Consider the following 14,124-nt stretch of genomic DNA (forward strand, 5'->3'; position numbering starts at 1 on the left):
TTTTGATGCATTTACTCGACAATAGATAGTGCATTTTCTAACATTAGAGTAATAAGAACATGTAAATAATATCTGTTTATATTTTAATTAAAATATATATACATGTATATTGTGTGTGTACGGTGTTTAATACATTTTGAATGCTATACATTTGCATTTGCATTGCATTTGCAGACTAGCTACTAACTACTAGTGCGAAGAGTTTGAATTATATTTACTTTATTGGCAAACTGAAAAGAAGAATTTCAATATGGCTGGACAGTACCCGAGTTTATGAAACGTGTAGCTGTGATAAACATGATTCTATATACAGCAGCTAACATTTAATGAAATTTCAGAGACAGAGAGAGAGAGAGAGGAGGGGATGACAACGATAAACAAGCTTTAGTAGATGAGAACGAGAATAACAAAAGGCATTTTAATAGAGCTTATTATATGAAATGTTTCCTCAGTCAGATTCCATAGGAAAGATGTTAGAACTATTGGCATAAACCGCATTATTGTTAAAAAAAAAAAAAAATAATAATTTTTTAAAGGAACAAAACCATAGATTAAAACATCATTTTTGTGTTTTTAAATCATTGCAGATGCTTCAGTGATGTGCATATAAGAGTGAGTGTATTGTTGCCAGGCAGTAAGGTTGTTATTTCGGGATCCAGTATTGTTAGCGCTCCAGTGCGGCACAGCTGTGGATCGTGAACACCAAGTCCTGTCAACAAAAGACAGGTAAAACAGAGTGTGTTGTTGTGTGAATGTGTAACATTTTTAATCAGGATTTCTTATTCTTTTCTTCAACCGTTTAATACACTGTTATTGGGACTGAATCTGCAAGATTCAAGATTCACCTCATTGTCCCGCATTGTTGGACGTTTGGCTCAGGCTTCCACTCATGCAGCAGCCATAAAAACATTCGAGCACACATATGACCTGTATTTCCAGTTTATAATTAGAGCTCGACCTTTCCTGTTAATAAACCTGAACTGAAATGACCACGATGAACGTGAATTAACTCCAACCCATTTTTCAGATGAGATGTCACGGCCTTGTCTGCACAGACAGGTCGTGTCGGAAAACCAGCACAGTTGTGTCTGCTGTCCCACATCAGGTGAGTAGGATCCAGCATCCAAATAGCACTAAATGTTTTCATCATCTGCATCATAAACCCTGTTTAATCCTGTGAAATGACCCACTGAGTGACCCATAAACCGGCAGTCAAATTGAAATCACCTCCCCTTTTCTGCTTCATGTCTGAGCTGCTGTGGCTCAGACTCGGGCTCAGTGGATATACAGTCAGTAGGTGTTCAGTAAAAATATGAATTAATGGACAGTTGTTTAATTTAGGTAAGAATGCACAGTGGAAAGCTGCTGTATAATGAAACTTCATGATGAAACATGCATTATTATAGATGCATCAATATGTACTTCATTTTACAGGTAGTCACAATGTGTATCTCCCTACTTTATAACTTAATTGTTTAATGGTACAAATAGTTACCTTTATGTTACAGTTTGAGAGTTAGACCGTTTGATTTGTCTTACCCCGTGACATTTCTCTGACATGATGACGAAGAGCTGTCTCAGAGTGACATCCAGCTTCCTCACGTCTCTGGTGTAAGCGCAGCGGCGCTGTCGCAGGCCTTCCACCAGGGACATGTAGGTCAACATTTTGTATAGCACACACGAATTCTGAAGGCAGGAGTAGCAATTAGTTTCCCTGTGTGTGATTTACTGCTGAGGCTTTCAGTCAAAATACCCCAAATGTTAGTTTAGGACAGCCAGATAACTCCAAACAGGCCGTGAAAGATAAACATCAACTAAAAGCGGCAATTGGGAAACACATCTTTTCACTGAGGACCATTATCTTAAAACTTTGGTTGCGTTTCAAATATTTCAATTCACTAACAGTCTGATCACAGTAAAAAGTTTTCGTTATAATCGTGGGGAATTTGGAGTCATACTTACATGGACATCAAGGTATAGATCTGGCATGTGTGCCATGCAATAACTCTGAAAGACAAACAAACAAAAAAAACAATAAGAAGAAAGAAGATTCAACAGGATAATCTAATGTAGTTTTTATACCCATATGCAAAAATTTTGCTCAGATTTATCCAGTCATGTTTTGATTTGATCAGATTAATCTAAATCGTAAGTAAAAAATACAGTGTGGCACACACATTAATTCATGAATATATGTAAACACATAAACACAACTTTATAGTTAAATCTAGTCCATAAAGAGCAAAAAATCCACATGAGTGACAAACAGGCAGCTGACTTACCGTTTCATAGTCCCTCTTCAGATGTGCAGCCCACTGGGTGAGCTCTCGCGCCATGCTCAGCACCTTGGTGTAGCATGTCGGTGGGTAGAAGGGGTAGCTCAGCACCAGAGGCACCAAGGATGAAACCAGCAGCAAGTGATGTAAGATCGCCATGACTCAGATTCTGACACCTCCTGCACCAACAGAAGCTTCCTTTGTGTCACATATGCAGCCACGTACGCATGTGGACAGATTTTATCACACCCTCTGTTTGCTCCAAAATAATTACGCAACTGCAGGGAAAGGACAGGCGACAACCCATTGTGTCAGACAAAGGCAGTGTTTGTCTTTATGGAGGAATCAGAACAGGCCTGACAGGATGGTGGGCTGTGATTTTTGGTCAAAAGTTGTAATACTTTGGAAACATAATTTAGTCATTTATCTTATAGCAGCTTAGAAGGCAGGAATATTCAACGCGATATTTATTGCATCAAGTTCTGAGTGGTAGTGGAAGTAGTCAGATCTTTACTTGTCAAGTCAAATTTTATTAAAATACAAAGTATTAGCATAAAAAATACTCACTGTAATATACCGGAGTAGAAGTACTTTAGTTTACTTATAATGAAATGTGCTATATAAAGAAAACTGCTTCGCCTGGAAGAGTCCAGACAAGCTCGGAGGTCAAAAAGGGACTCGATTATTCAGATGTTTGACTTAAATATAATACACAGGGAATTTGGACCCCAGTTGTGTTGGTGTGGGTGTTCTGCTACTGTTTTGTTATCAATTCAATCTCTGAAAAAAAAAAAAAAAAAAATAGAAAGCAAAGTACATCAATGCTCCAACAACAAAGAGACGCTTAACACTTAGAAGGTAACCATATACATGTGGATAACATCTCAGTAATAAAGCTTATTTTATGCAGCAAAGAAATAGCAAAAAAGCTGTACTGTAAATTCTATTTACATAAGACCTCTGCTGTATATGTGCTGGTGTCACATCATGCAACACCTTTTAAAATCCACTAGATGGGGATGATTCATTGATTTAAACCTCTGATAGCTTCCTGAGCACTCCTCAAGTCCAGCATCCTTAAGCATCACGTTGAAGTTCTGCAGCTTTAGTTCTTTAATTTAAATATGAATCTAACATAACAAAGACTCATGTAAGGCTGACTGTCCACACAGGCAAAAACTGGGACAATACTGCGACATGCTGAGGCCTAAAGTAGCTTTACTCTGTCTCTGTCCAGGTGAGATATGATATGTCATCACTCATCTCATCTAAAAGAGCGGCACACTTCCCGGCGCTGCCAAACGCCCGATAGGCCGTCGTCCTGCTTTTGAGCGATGTTTGTCACCTCCCATAGAGTGTGTTGAAAGTTGGGGGTCTGTCTACTTCCCCCGTATGAAGATGGATGGCCCACGCCAAGCGCGTCTTGGCATGAAGGAGAGGCATAAAGCGGAAGAAAATGTGCAATGTGCCCCGTAAGCATATCCCTGGTCCCACTGTCCCACCACTCAGCCATTCTCCTCTCGACCTTGGCCTACTCAAGTAACAGGGGACACTGGTGACCGTCCCTATAAAGGATGGATGTGTTTTACAGGTCGAAGTTAATGTATGAAGAGAAACTGGCATCATAAAAACCTGCCCAAAAGACAGCAAATCCCAACACATATTCCGTTTTTTTTCTTTTGCACACAAGGTTAGTGTCTTTCCCAACAGGACCCCCAACAGCAACAGAAATGAGGAGAGTGCAAGTCATTCGTCTTCCAGGCTACAGGTTTATCACGTTATTTCAGTTGTGACACGCAGCTTCAACAACAGTTTCGTAGGGGTCATAATCACATAACACATTCCTTCGTGTGATGGCAAATTAATTACATTTGGGCAACAATCACCACGTATCTGTGCTCACGAGCTGCTTGAATAAAAAATCCTGAAACCTACACAGTATACAGTGTATTTTACTAAGTAAGGACATTATACTGGTGTCTAAGGAAATAAAAAAAGACATTAAGAACAATGAGGTCAGTACAGACTCACAACAGAACACAAGAGAGACATTAGTGTCCATTACGCTCCCTGCATAATGACTATTTCCACATAACTTTAAAGGCTATAATGAGCCTGCAGGCTCAGCTCATCTATAAAGAGACTGTCCCTTAAGTGGGGACCACCAGGCTGAAACAGCATTGTCAAAAATCTGCCCTGCTGAAGTGCCTTTAAGCAAGACAACAAAACAGAATCACCTCTGGGGGGCGCTGTTATAAAGTTGACCGTGACCTTCTGACTTCATGGTGGCGACAAGAGAAACAAAATCCCTGCAGGGAGAATGAAAGTATTGGCAATCGAGTACTGGTGAAATGATCGTTTTAAAGTGTGAACATCAGTATAAGGTCGTTGTTAACATGAGGCATGCGCAAGTTCTGCGGGAACAGGCATCCAATGTGACTGATCATCACGGATTATTGATACCAATCGGGTATTCATTTTAGACTATAACACCACAGGGTCCAAACAGTGAATCCGTGGTGATTAACTGACTTCACAGTGAAGTTGAGCTGTGACAGGCGTACCAGCTACAGCAGATCATCCCGACCAGCGTATGAAACGTGCCTCTCCAGACGCACGAAGGTGGCCAGCGCATTGCACAGGCGGCGATGTGGAGGTCAGTCGCTCATCAGTGCGACGCGCCGAGCAATCTCCCCATCCTAAACCTCAGCCTCTGCTCGCTTTGTGCTTACTGTCTTCCCACACGCCAGGGCTTTCGCACTGCATTCAGTCGGTGCATCCCGCAAGTCACGTCTCGCTGTGTGGTTCCTTTTTTTTTTTTTTTGCGGGTGTCCCGGTGCGTCGTCGTCCGAACACCGGACAAGTGATGCTTTGAAGTGCGCTGTTGCTCCCGTGTCGCTTTGCATCTCTGCAGCAAACCGGGCTGGAAATGGTCCTATGCTCCACCAACCGGCGGCACTCAGAGGTAGGTGCCCACAGCTGCCCTGCATGGACGCAGGAGGGGTGGTGGTGTTGGGGAGGTGGTGTACTTTCTATTCAGCACATGTTTCTCCCATTTGATCAGATAAGGGCTCCGAGCACAATGTCCTCTGCGGGGAGCTTAGCACTGCGGCTTCCCGCACTAGTTTTTGAATATTTCATTTAACATAACCAGATGTGCTGTGGTGACCTTATCATGCAGTCTGGGGACATTCACGAGAGGGTTTTCCCCGAGTGGATTGATGGCTACCACGATGACTTGAAGTTTACCAATTTAACCCTCATCTCACAACTCAGATCAGACATTCATTCACCCTGAGGATCTTATGGGACAAGCTGCCATTGAGCATAAAATGAAACTACAGTAAACTACATAGTAAAGCTGTCATATGGATAATTTAGTATCACAGGTGATTTTAATGCCAATAAAAACTTTAAATAAACTTACTTTCTGACACTGCAGCTCCAGCTCAGGTCAGACTGTTAGAGGATAACTAACTCATGTACCCATGATGTACCATTTTAGTTTATTTCTCAGCTTTTGCATGTTTCATGAGGCAGCAGAGATTCTGTTTTCTTTGTTTGCTGGAGGAACAAACCGTATGACCTGAAAAGGGCAGACTGAGGGAGTCCATTTGCAGTACGCAACAGCAGCAAACTATAAATCAAAAGCCTCCAAGTTAGTTCTCTTAATGGGAGAGCGGACCATACCATTGTGCACTGTAGGCGATGCTCCACTGGGACTACTTTCTGATTAAAATATAAAAATTAAATAATTGATACGTGACAGATGAAGGAGAGAACGAAGGAATGAGGAAAGGAAGGAAGCAGGAGGGAAAGCTGCTTATATAAAATAGTCATGGAAGTGATTTCCCTCCACTGCTCACTAATCAACTTAATTTCTAATCAGTATTAACATTAATGTCCTGCTGTTGCAGGTCGTATCAAGTTTTTTTTTTCTTTTAGAATCTTAAAATTTTACCATCTGTGTCAATATTTCCATTGATCTTTAGATGTTGTTCATGTCTCATGGCTCTACCTGGATACTCTTCCTCCCTCCCTCTTTTCCTCCCTCAATCTGCTGGTGGTGTCATGTTTTCCTGCCTCCCCTCACAGGTTAGACTCTCAGTCAACAGAGGGTCACAGCCACAAACACATCACCCACCCTCCTCTTGGCTGGCGAGAGTCATCCGCCTGCCCTCGTTCATCTTAGCAGCTGTGAAGACAGACAGGAAACTTATACTGTAGTGGTACTGGTGTGTGTGCGTGCGTGTGTGTGTGTGTGTGTGTGCGTGTGTGTGTGTGTGTGTGCAGCGATGTGTGGTTGTGTCAAGGTGGAGACCTAAGAGGAAGACGGGACCTGTTCAAGTCAGCAAAACTGAGCCAGCAGCTGCGTATGTGTGGTGTCAGGGCTGAGCAAGTCCAGCACGTGAGTGTGTGAAGGCAGAGAGTGTCTGTGTGTGTGTGTGTGTGTGTGTGTGCAGCATTAGTGTTGACCAGGCTATGAGTGCGTCTCAGAGGGAGCGGCTGTTCGATGCTGAGTTGAGCTAAGGGGAGAGCAGAAGAGGAGAATCTGTTTTAGGAGCAGCCATGGGGCTCGGACAGTCCAGCAAGGCTCCGGTCACTGATGACACAGACGACGGTGAGTAATGAAACATCCAAAGAAAGTTTCATCTGACTTCTTCTTTTATATTTGTTTCTTTGGTTGTGTCTCTACTTTTGTGGCTGTAATGTAGTGAAGACAAACAGAGAAGGAAGGTAAAATGAAAAAACAAAAAAACAAAACTGTGAGCAAGATTTACCATCGCTGATTGCCTTCTCTCAGGGTGTTTTCTGCAGCCTTATTAACGGGTTAACTTATTCCTGTTACCTGCCAAAATTAAGTGCACTTAAGTAAATGGTTAGACTGATGTAGTGCTGATTAGGTCAGACTCCCGTCTCCCTCTGCAACAGAAAAGAGGAATTCCCCTTCCAGTAGCCACTGTTTGTTTCCTGAAACCCAAACATACTCATGGCACTTTTCTTGACCTCGGATGTTGGCTTTAGTGGCAAAGCATTTGCAATTATTGAAAGCTGCTTGAAACTTGCCAGGCCATTATTTTAAATTATTTTAGACTGACTGCCATCAAGGTCCGCATCAAAGAAGAGTTATTACTTTGATTGGCCAAGGTCTTAGTTTGAATTCATTTCCCTTTTCTTTGTGGCTTGAGTAGATAATACGATGTGAATTTATTGATCTGATTCCGTCGCGGAAATTAATTCCATTCTGGCCGCACCCCAAAAAACTTCAAATAAGTCAGTGTTACATGAGTCAGTGATTTTGTCGCAAGTCAAGGGGTTTTCTCAGGTTTTTTCAGATTGTGTATCTGGTGTCTAAGATGATCTGTTACATATCTATCTTTGTTTTTATAAACTCACAAACTTTATAAAATCAAACCCAGTTAACAGCTTAAAATCCAATTAATTGTCAGCAGAATGCTATTTTATTTTTAAATCTGGTGAGATATGAATTTTTATTTCTTTATAGGTACTTGTATGACAAACTAAAATAATTTTTCTCGCCGATTGTGCCAGATTCCTCCATCACACCCTAATGATGTCCAAATCCTAATTCATGGTTAACCTTCCTGCTTAGTCATCTAGTGTGCTGTTTTGGAAATGTCACTCATAACAGATCGCCTCTCAAGCCCGAGTTAATGCAACAGTGCACCTTTCTGACTTTCCCTCACAAAACAGCGTGGGCGATCGCACCTCAGGCAGCGGAATAATAAACACAGAGATGCGTGGTTTTGAATGGAAACTGGAAACAAAGTAATCCCCTCGCTGATGAAACTCACGTCAGACACGGGCGGGATTCTCCTTTTGAGGCTGGAGGAACCGGATGGGTTTGCCGCATGTCGAGTGCACATCATACGCTCACTCCCTCTGAGTAGCAATTATGATGCAAATTGAGTTTTCAATTTACAGTTCAGGAACGTTAAAGGTCGGTCGCTTCAAGGTAATATTGGCCACGGAGGTTGAATTTATGTTTGTCTGTTTGTTAACTTGACAGTCAACATTAATAAAAGCTGACATTTCAAAAATATATGATCAGCGCACATAATCTGAGGTTATTTTCATCTGTCTTTCATTGGTTTTAAATAAAGTAGATTATAAATTTCTAAAGAACATTGTCACTAGTTGTCCTTTAACCCTTATTTTCAGTTTTGATTCTGGCAACACCATCAGGCGGCGTTTGGAAACATTGCAAGCATCACTGTTCTAAATTCATGTTTTAAAAAAAAGGGAGGGGGGTGGATACAGATACAAAACAATCTAGATATCTTAACTATTTTACATAAAAAACGGCATCAAAAATGTCATCCAAAAACTGAAAGTGTAAGAATCATCTTGCAATTAAATATTAAATAATAACTTCTACAGAGTGTTCAGTGTTTTATCCTTTTATTTTCTGAGAGAATAGTCAGAATTGATTTGCAGAATAAATTTAGAGATTGTTTTCCTTCTGGCAGAGACAGAATCATATTTTTGCAGTTCATAGTCAGCCCATATTAGCTGATTTACAGAGAGGTGTGTGCATGAAGGTGAACTTTGTCACGACATGTTGATGTCCTCTGAGAACGATGTGTGTAACACATGTGCTCCTCGTGTGCCACATACATGTTCCACCCTGTTCTTAATGGTCAGGCCCTGTTTACTGCTCATCATGCTTTATTCACATTGCAGCGACACACGGACCCATGGGTTCTGTCTCAGTTGTCAGAGCAACAGAGTGAGTGCTGATGTTCCCACGTCGGGGGGTGGGGGTGAGGAGGGGGTGATTTACAGGCTTCTGTGTGAGAGACGGGAGTGAGAGGAAGGGGCGAACAGTAACTGAACATCAGGGCAATGGATGAATCTGTTTTTCCCTTTGTCTTAATAAACAAGACTGACATCCAATCTGGCAGAGTGAGGCAGACCTATTTTGGTTGTCTGTTGAGTCTCAGCTGGTTAAACTCCTCCTACTCTCTACACTATGTGTTGATACAGCCAGACTCATGATTTATTTGTTTTCCATTTGCATATTTTTCAGCCTTTGTTGTCAGACAACTCAGTGACTATAAACATTGATCTGACTGAGGGTCATAAATGCTACCTGAACCGGCCAGCTGAACACTTTGCTGCAGCGAGTGACGTCAATCAACTGTTTCATGATTGCGGAGTTCTGTGACAAAAAAAACCAACCTGACTGATATCCATTATGATGAACACTGTAGTTTGTTGTGACTCAGTCCCACATTCTGCTGCCAGAAATACTCACTAGAGCACCGAATGTGTATTAATCCACCACTGAAAATAGTCCCCAGCAGAAGCACTATTTGCTCCCATTTGAGTTTACTAAAAACTACAGTGCCCAGCTGTTTCAGGAAATTCCTGAGCCTTTTAGAAATCAAAATTGTCTATTTGCACTCTGTTTTCAATGATTTATGTCTTCAGTGGGAATGAATGTGCTTGTGGCAGAGAGCAACAGACGGTAGGGGAGCTGGAAAATATTGAAAGACTCACTAACACATTGTTGGATTCGTTTTTTTTTTTAATTGGCTTTGTTGACAACGTGAAAACATTTTTCACGTTGTCACAAACCTCAAACAGGCTGGTGTCATGTGAAAAGCTGCAGGACACACATGAAGTCAGATAAGTTCATGTCAAATTAGAATCATTTGCACATGTCAGAGTACCACCTGTTTATCAGCCTCTGAGTATATGTGAGCTTTCAGTGCGTACAGAGGGCCAAAGGTGGAGAGCATTTTCAGTTTTTGACTCATTGTGGACATGTGCGATACCGAAAGGCACAGACACACATTACAGTAAGGTTTTACAGAGGGCCTTAGAGGCTGCGTGAGACTCAAACTGAACAAGTGCGATTACTTCAATCCAAACTGATTAGCATGTGTCAGTCAAATTCCAATTGACTTGGAGATGATTTCCTCAGTGAGTTTAAAGGCTGTCGGCGTGTCAGTTCCGACCCATGTGCAGATTTCAATCATTACACGCTCTGTTACTCATGTGTCCATCATTTAATATAGCATATTAAACCATTCAAAGTTCTGCTGGTAAAATATGACAGTCTTCATCTCACTACCCCCACTCCTCTATTTCTGTGTTTACCTCTCACTCTTTCCCTGTGTATGACTGCCTGTCTCTCTCTCCGTCTGTCTGCCCTCACATTCAGGGCCACAGTTGTCTCTCTGAAAAACCCATCAGAGAAGAATCTCTGAGTAGCTCAGCAGGAAAATGCACGTCTACCTCATTTGTGTGTCTGTGTGTATGTTAAGTATATACTCTGTCTGTCTATGCATGTATGTGTGTTTGCATTTGTGTGTGTGTATGTGTGTTTGTAAGTATGCATTATAAAGCAGGCTTCATATGGTCCCTATCAGAGTGGGCTGTGTAAACACTCCACATAGATAGTGTGAGAAGAGGAAGTGCCAGTGATACGTGACTAACAGAGCATAACATTAACTGTCACATTCGATAGATCTGGTGACTGCAGGCAGAATGAGAGCGTGTGTGCGTCTGTGTGTGTGTGTGTGTGTGTGTGCAAGAGAAGCAGGTGATGTTTTCAGGCAACACTTTATGTCCAGTTTAAGTGTGTATATATTTTGGGAAAGACTGTGAATGTATTGTGAATATACGTGCGTGCACTGCTGTGATGTATGTGTGTGTGTGTGTGTGTGTGTTTGTGTGTGTGTGTGTGTGTGGTTAGAGGAGTGCAGCAGCTGTTCCATCCTCAGGGAAACAACACAGAGAAAGAAAACCTTCTGTCCTGGTTGTCATAGCAGCAAAAAAACAAACAGCTCCATCCGGTTGCAATTGGCGATAAATGTTGCTGATAGATGGTGAGTGACAAAGGTAGTGGAGCTCTGGTTTAGGATGTGTGTGTGTGTGTGTGGGAGAGAGAGAGAGAGACAGAGAGAGCAAGAGTGAGCTCTTTTTAATAAATGTGCAGAGGAGAGAGTGATACAAAGACTGAGAGGATATCGAGCTGCAAAAATGAGCGCTAAAATTATGTCTTTTGTTTGGGTGGGAAAACAACGGTCATAAAAGACGTCTTTGTGCTGAAGCTTATTTCAGTTCCCTGCTACATGATGTCAGTGACCTGCTGTTGCCCTGGAGGCCTCCATCTGCCATGGCTTGACTGTCTACATTGTTCAAATAAGCTCAAAGCAAACCTCACAGTGAACCTACTGTAACTGTAGCAACAGGATTCTTCTGCTCCCATTTAGAATGACTGAATGACCTTGATGTTAGTTTAAAAGGGTAAAAGTGTAATAAATGCTTTATCAAAGTTTGTAGCTACCTGTAACACGCAATAACATAGTGCATGTTTTACTTTTCTTTTCTTCATTGGCTAGAATTTATAGCTACGTACTATAGGCCAAAATCAATAACTTTTCAAGTGTTTGAACTACAGCAAATCGAAGTATCTTGTGTTTATCTTGTTCAGTTGTTTCACCTTATTTCAACAGTGAAGAAGAAATAGGGAACAAAACAGATCTGAGCTTTAAATTTGTGTTCCTGTTTTGTTTTAATGTGAATGAACTCTGATTTTCTGCTCTTCTTTATCACAGTTAATTTTGACCACTTCCAGATCCTGAGGGCAATAGGAAAAGGCAGCTTCGGAAAAGTGAGTCCACGTTTGCTGATGTGTTTTCTTTTTACTTAAAAACCAAAGACCAGTAAAGTAGGTAATACACATGAAACAAAGGCAAAAAAAAAATCTATTAAAATATATGACAGAACACAAGCAAACATCATTCATTTCATTCATATCTTTGCTATCCTAAAGGGCTGCAGCTACTGGTTCGTTTCATTGCTGATTAATTTGTTTATTTTTCTGGATTATTCAATTGATCTGTGAAATGTCAGAAAATAAAGAAAAATGGAATCACAGTTTCCTGAAGCCCTAAAGTTAACATTGACCAAAATGCTGCAGCCTCGTCCAGGTGTCAAGTGGCTTAAAATATATTTGCCCCAAACCAGAAAACTGCTGTATAGCCAGCCAGACCTCCACACTTTGTGTTAGCACTGTGCTGACTTTCCTTTTCAATTAACAATTTCCACGCAGTCTTTACTGCTGCATGCTGTTTGTGTTGTTGTGTCACATGCCGATCATGCAACCAAGCAGCAAACCTGTTAAATGATTGGCTGTTTGCCTGTCACTCACAGCGTGCTCCGTTTCCAAGGTATATAATATGATATTTTTATTAACCAGGGCATGTTTTTTGGTTTTGAATTGAATGCATCTAAGTTAAACTGTTAAACTTTCTTTTGAACAATTCCTTTATTGAGAAACATCACCAAAGCCAAAGTGCAACATGTTACAAATAATATACCATGTCCTGTCTCTGTCCACAGTCTAGTAAAGCCTTCCGGTTTAATTTGCAACCAACAGCCCCACAGAAACAAATCAGAGGTGATAGCAGCATGTCTCCTCTGTTAAGCCATGTAATGCAGAGTAATTCACATCAGCTCTTAGAGAACATGTAAGCACATATAGAGAGGAACATGCACATGTGTGCACAGACCCACAAAACATTCACACTCTATCCAACAACAGATAAGCAGTCTAATCACAGTAGATGGCAAGCTGTTCAATGGGAGGAGAGATGCGATCAGGGTTTGGCTGATTAACCGTGCCAGCTGGTCCACAGATCACTCTCTTAGATAGCAGTAATCACTGGCTTATTGACGCTTATAGCTCAGACAAGCACGACTACAAATAAATATGGGGTATTACAGTCCTGCACATTGAAAATAGTATCTGTTCTCAGACATATTGTCAAAAGGGGGTAATCACGTACAGTCTGACATATTCACACATAATGGCAGCGACCCAGATTGCACCAGGTGTTGCACTCTGCGATTTCCTGCATCACATCGCAGTTTTTATTTCCACTGATGTGAGTACACTAAGTGCCGTTTGAAAGCATGTTTATGCAATTTGGACAGAAACGTCTGCATTCCCCACTGACACGAACTAGCAGTTCTAATGAATGCTAACGTGATGTTTCCCAGCTCTAAAATGCAAAACATACTGGTGTGAAAAGTTTAACATCTTAAGGGTGGATTAAATACGTGATCACTGAGATTAAAGAAAAATCTTGAAGCTCTCTTCCAGCCTTGTTAGACGAGCAACATTTCTGGTTAAGGCTTCACGTGTCTCGAGCAAGAAATCTTCAGACAAACATGGATGAATGACAGTAAACACACTATTGCAACATTTTTCAGTGTGGCAAACAGAATGCCAGAATTTTTATATTTCTGTGTATCAAGCTACATAACCAATGACAATACTGTTTCTGCAAAACATGCAGAAATGATGCATCGCACTGCTTTCTTAACACTTTTTTACAATTTAAATGATTTTTGCCCAAGAGGTAATTTGCGATGTTCCTCATATTTTGTGTTGTTTATAAAACTGGATATGTTAAAGTTGACAGAAAACACCAATGAGTCCTTTTCAACATCCTTGAAAGTTCTGAAGCAGGATACAGAGATACACAAGCACAACATGAACAGCGTACTCATTTTGAACACAGCTGAGATGGAATTTACCCTTTTGTGATCTCATCAGGTCTGCATCGTACAGAAGAAGGACACTAAGAAGATGTACGCCATGAAGTACATGAACAAGCTAAAATGCGTGGAACGGAACGAAGTGAGGAACGTCCTGAAAGAGCTGCAGATCATGCAGAACCTTGAACATCCTTTTCTGGTCAACTTCTGGTAAGACGTAGCAGATATGTATTCGAATGTGTCATTGTGTGCGAATTAGTTAGACCTGCAAGGTTTGGATCACTTCTTAAAGAGCATTTAGGAAACTTAT

At 41.2% G+C, this 14,124-nt stretch overlaps 2 protein-coding genes across 6 annotated transcripts in view; one reads left to right on the plus strand and one right to left on the minus strand.

Annotated features, from left to right (window-relative positions):
- Nucleotides 1-202: 202 nt before the first annotated feature.
- Nucleotides 203-14,124, minus strand: part of zmp:0000001268 (CYTL1 domain-containing protein) — a 64,924-nt gene continuing 51,002 nt past the window's right edge. Inside the window, exons 3-6 of the mRNA XM_046410093.1 lie at nt 2,283-2,455; nt 1,963-2,007; nt 1,540-1,686; nt 203-709 (exon numbers count right to left, since the gene is read on the minus strand). Of these exons, the coding sequence (XP_046266049.1) occupies nt 665-709; nt 1,540-1,686; nt 1,963-2,007; nt 2,283-2,435 (390 nt within the window). The 5' untranslated portion in view covers nt 2,436-2,455 and the 3' untranslated portion in view covers nt 203-664. The remainder of the gene's footprint in view (nt 710-1,539; nt 1,687-1,962; nt 2,008-2,282; nt 2,456-14,124) is intronic.
- The window catches only part of stk32a (serine/threonine kinase 32A), a 58,925-nt gene continuing 49,893 nt past the window's right edge, over nt 5,093-14,124 (plus strand). The window contains exons 1-4 of one of the 5 annotated variants that reach the window (XM_046410092.1): nt 5,093-5,241; nt 6,372-6,897; nt 11,867-11,922; nt 13,873-14,024. In XM_046410092.1, the coding sequence (XP_046266048.1) occupies nt 6,846-6,897; nt 11,867-11,922; nt 13,873-14,024 (260 nt within the window). In that variant the 5' untranslated portion in view covers nt 5,093-5,241; nt 6,372-6,845. Of the gene's footprint in view, nt 5,242-6,179; nt 6,898-11,085; nt 11,135-11,866; nt 11,923-13,872; nt 14,025-14,124 lie in introns of those variants that run through there. The other 4 variants (XM_046410088.1, XM_046410089.1, XM_046410090.1 and 1 more) reach the window with 4 other exon arrangements.

The sequence above is a fragment of the Scatophagus argus genome, chromosome 14, assembly GCF_020382885.2.
Source record: "Scatophagus argus isolate fScaArg1 chromosome 14, fScaArg1.pri, whole genome shotgun sequence".
NCBI lineage: Eukaryota > Metazoa > Chordata > Actinopteri > Scatophagidae > Scatophagus > Scatophagus argus.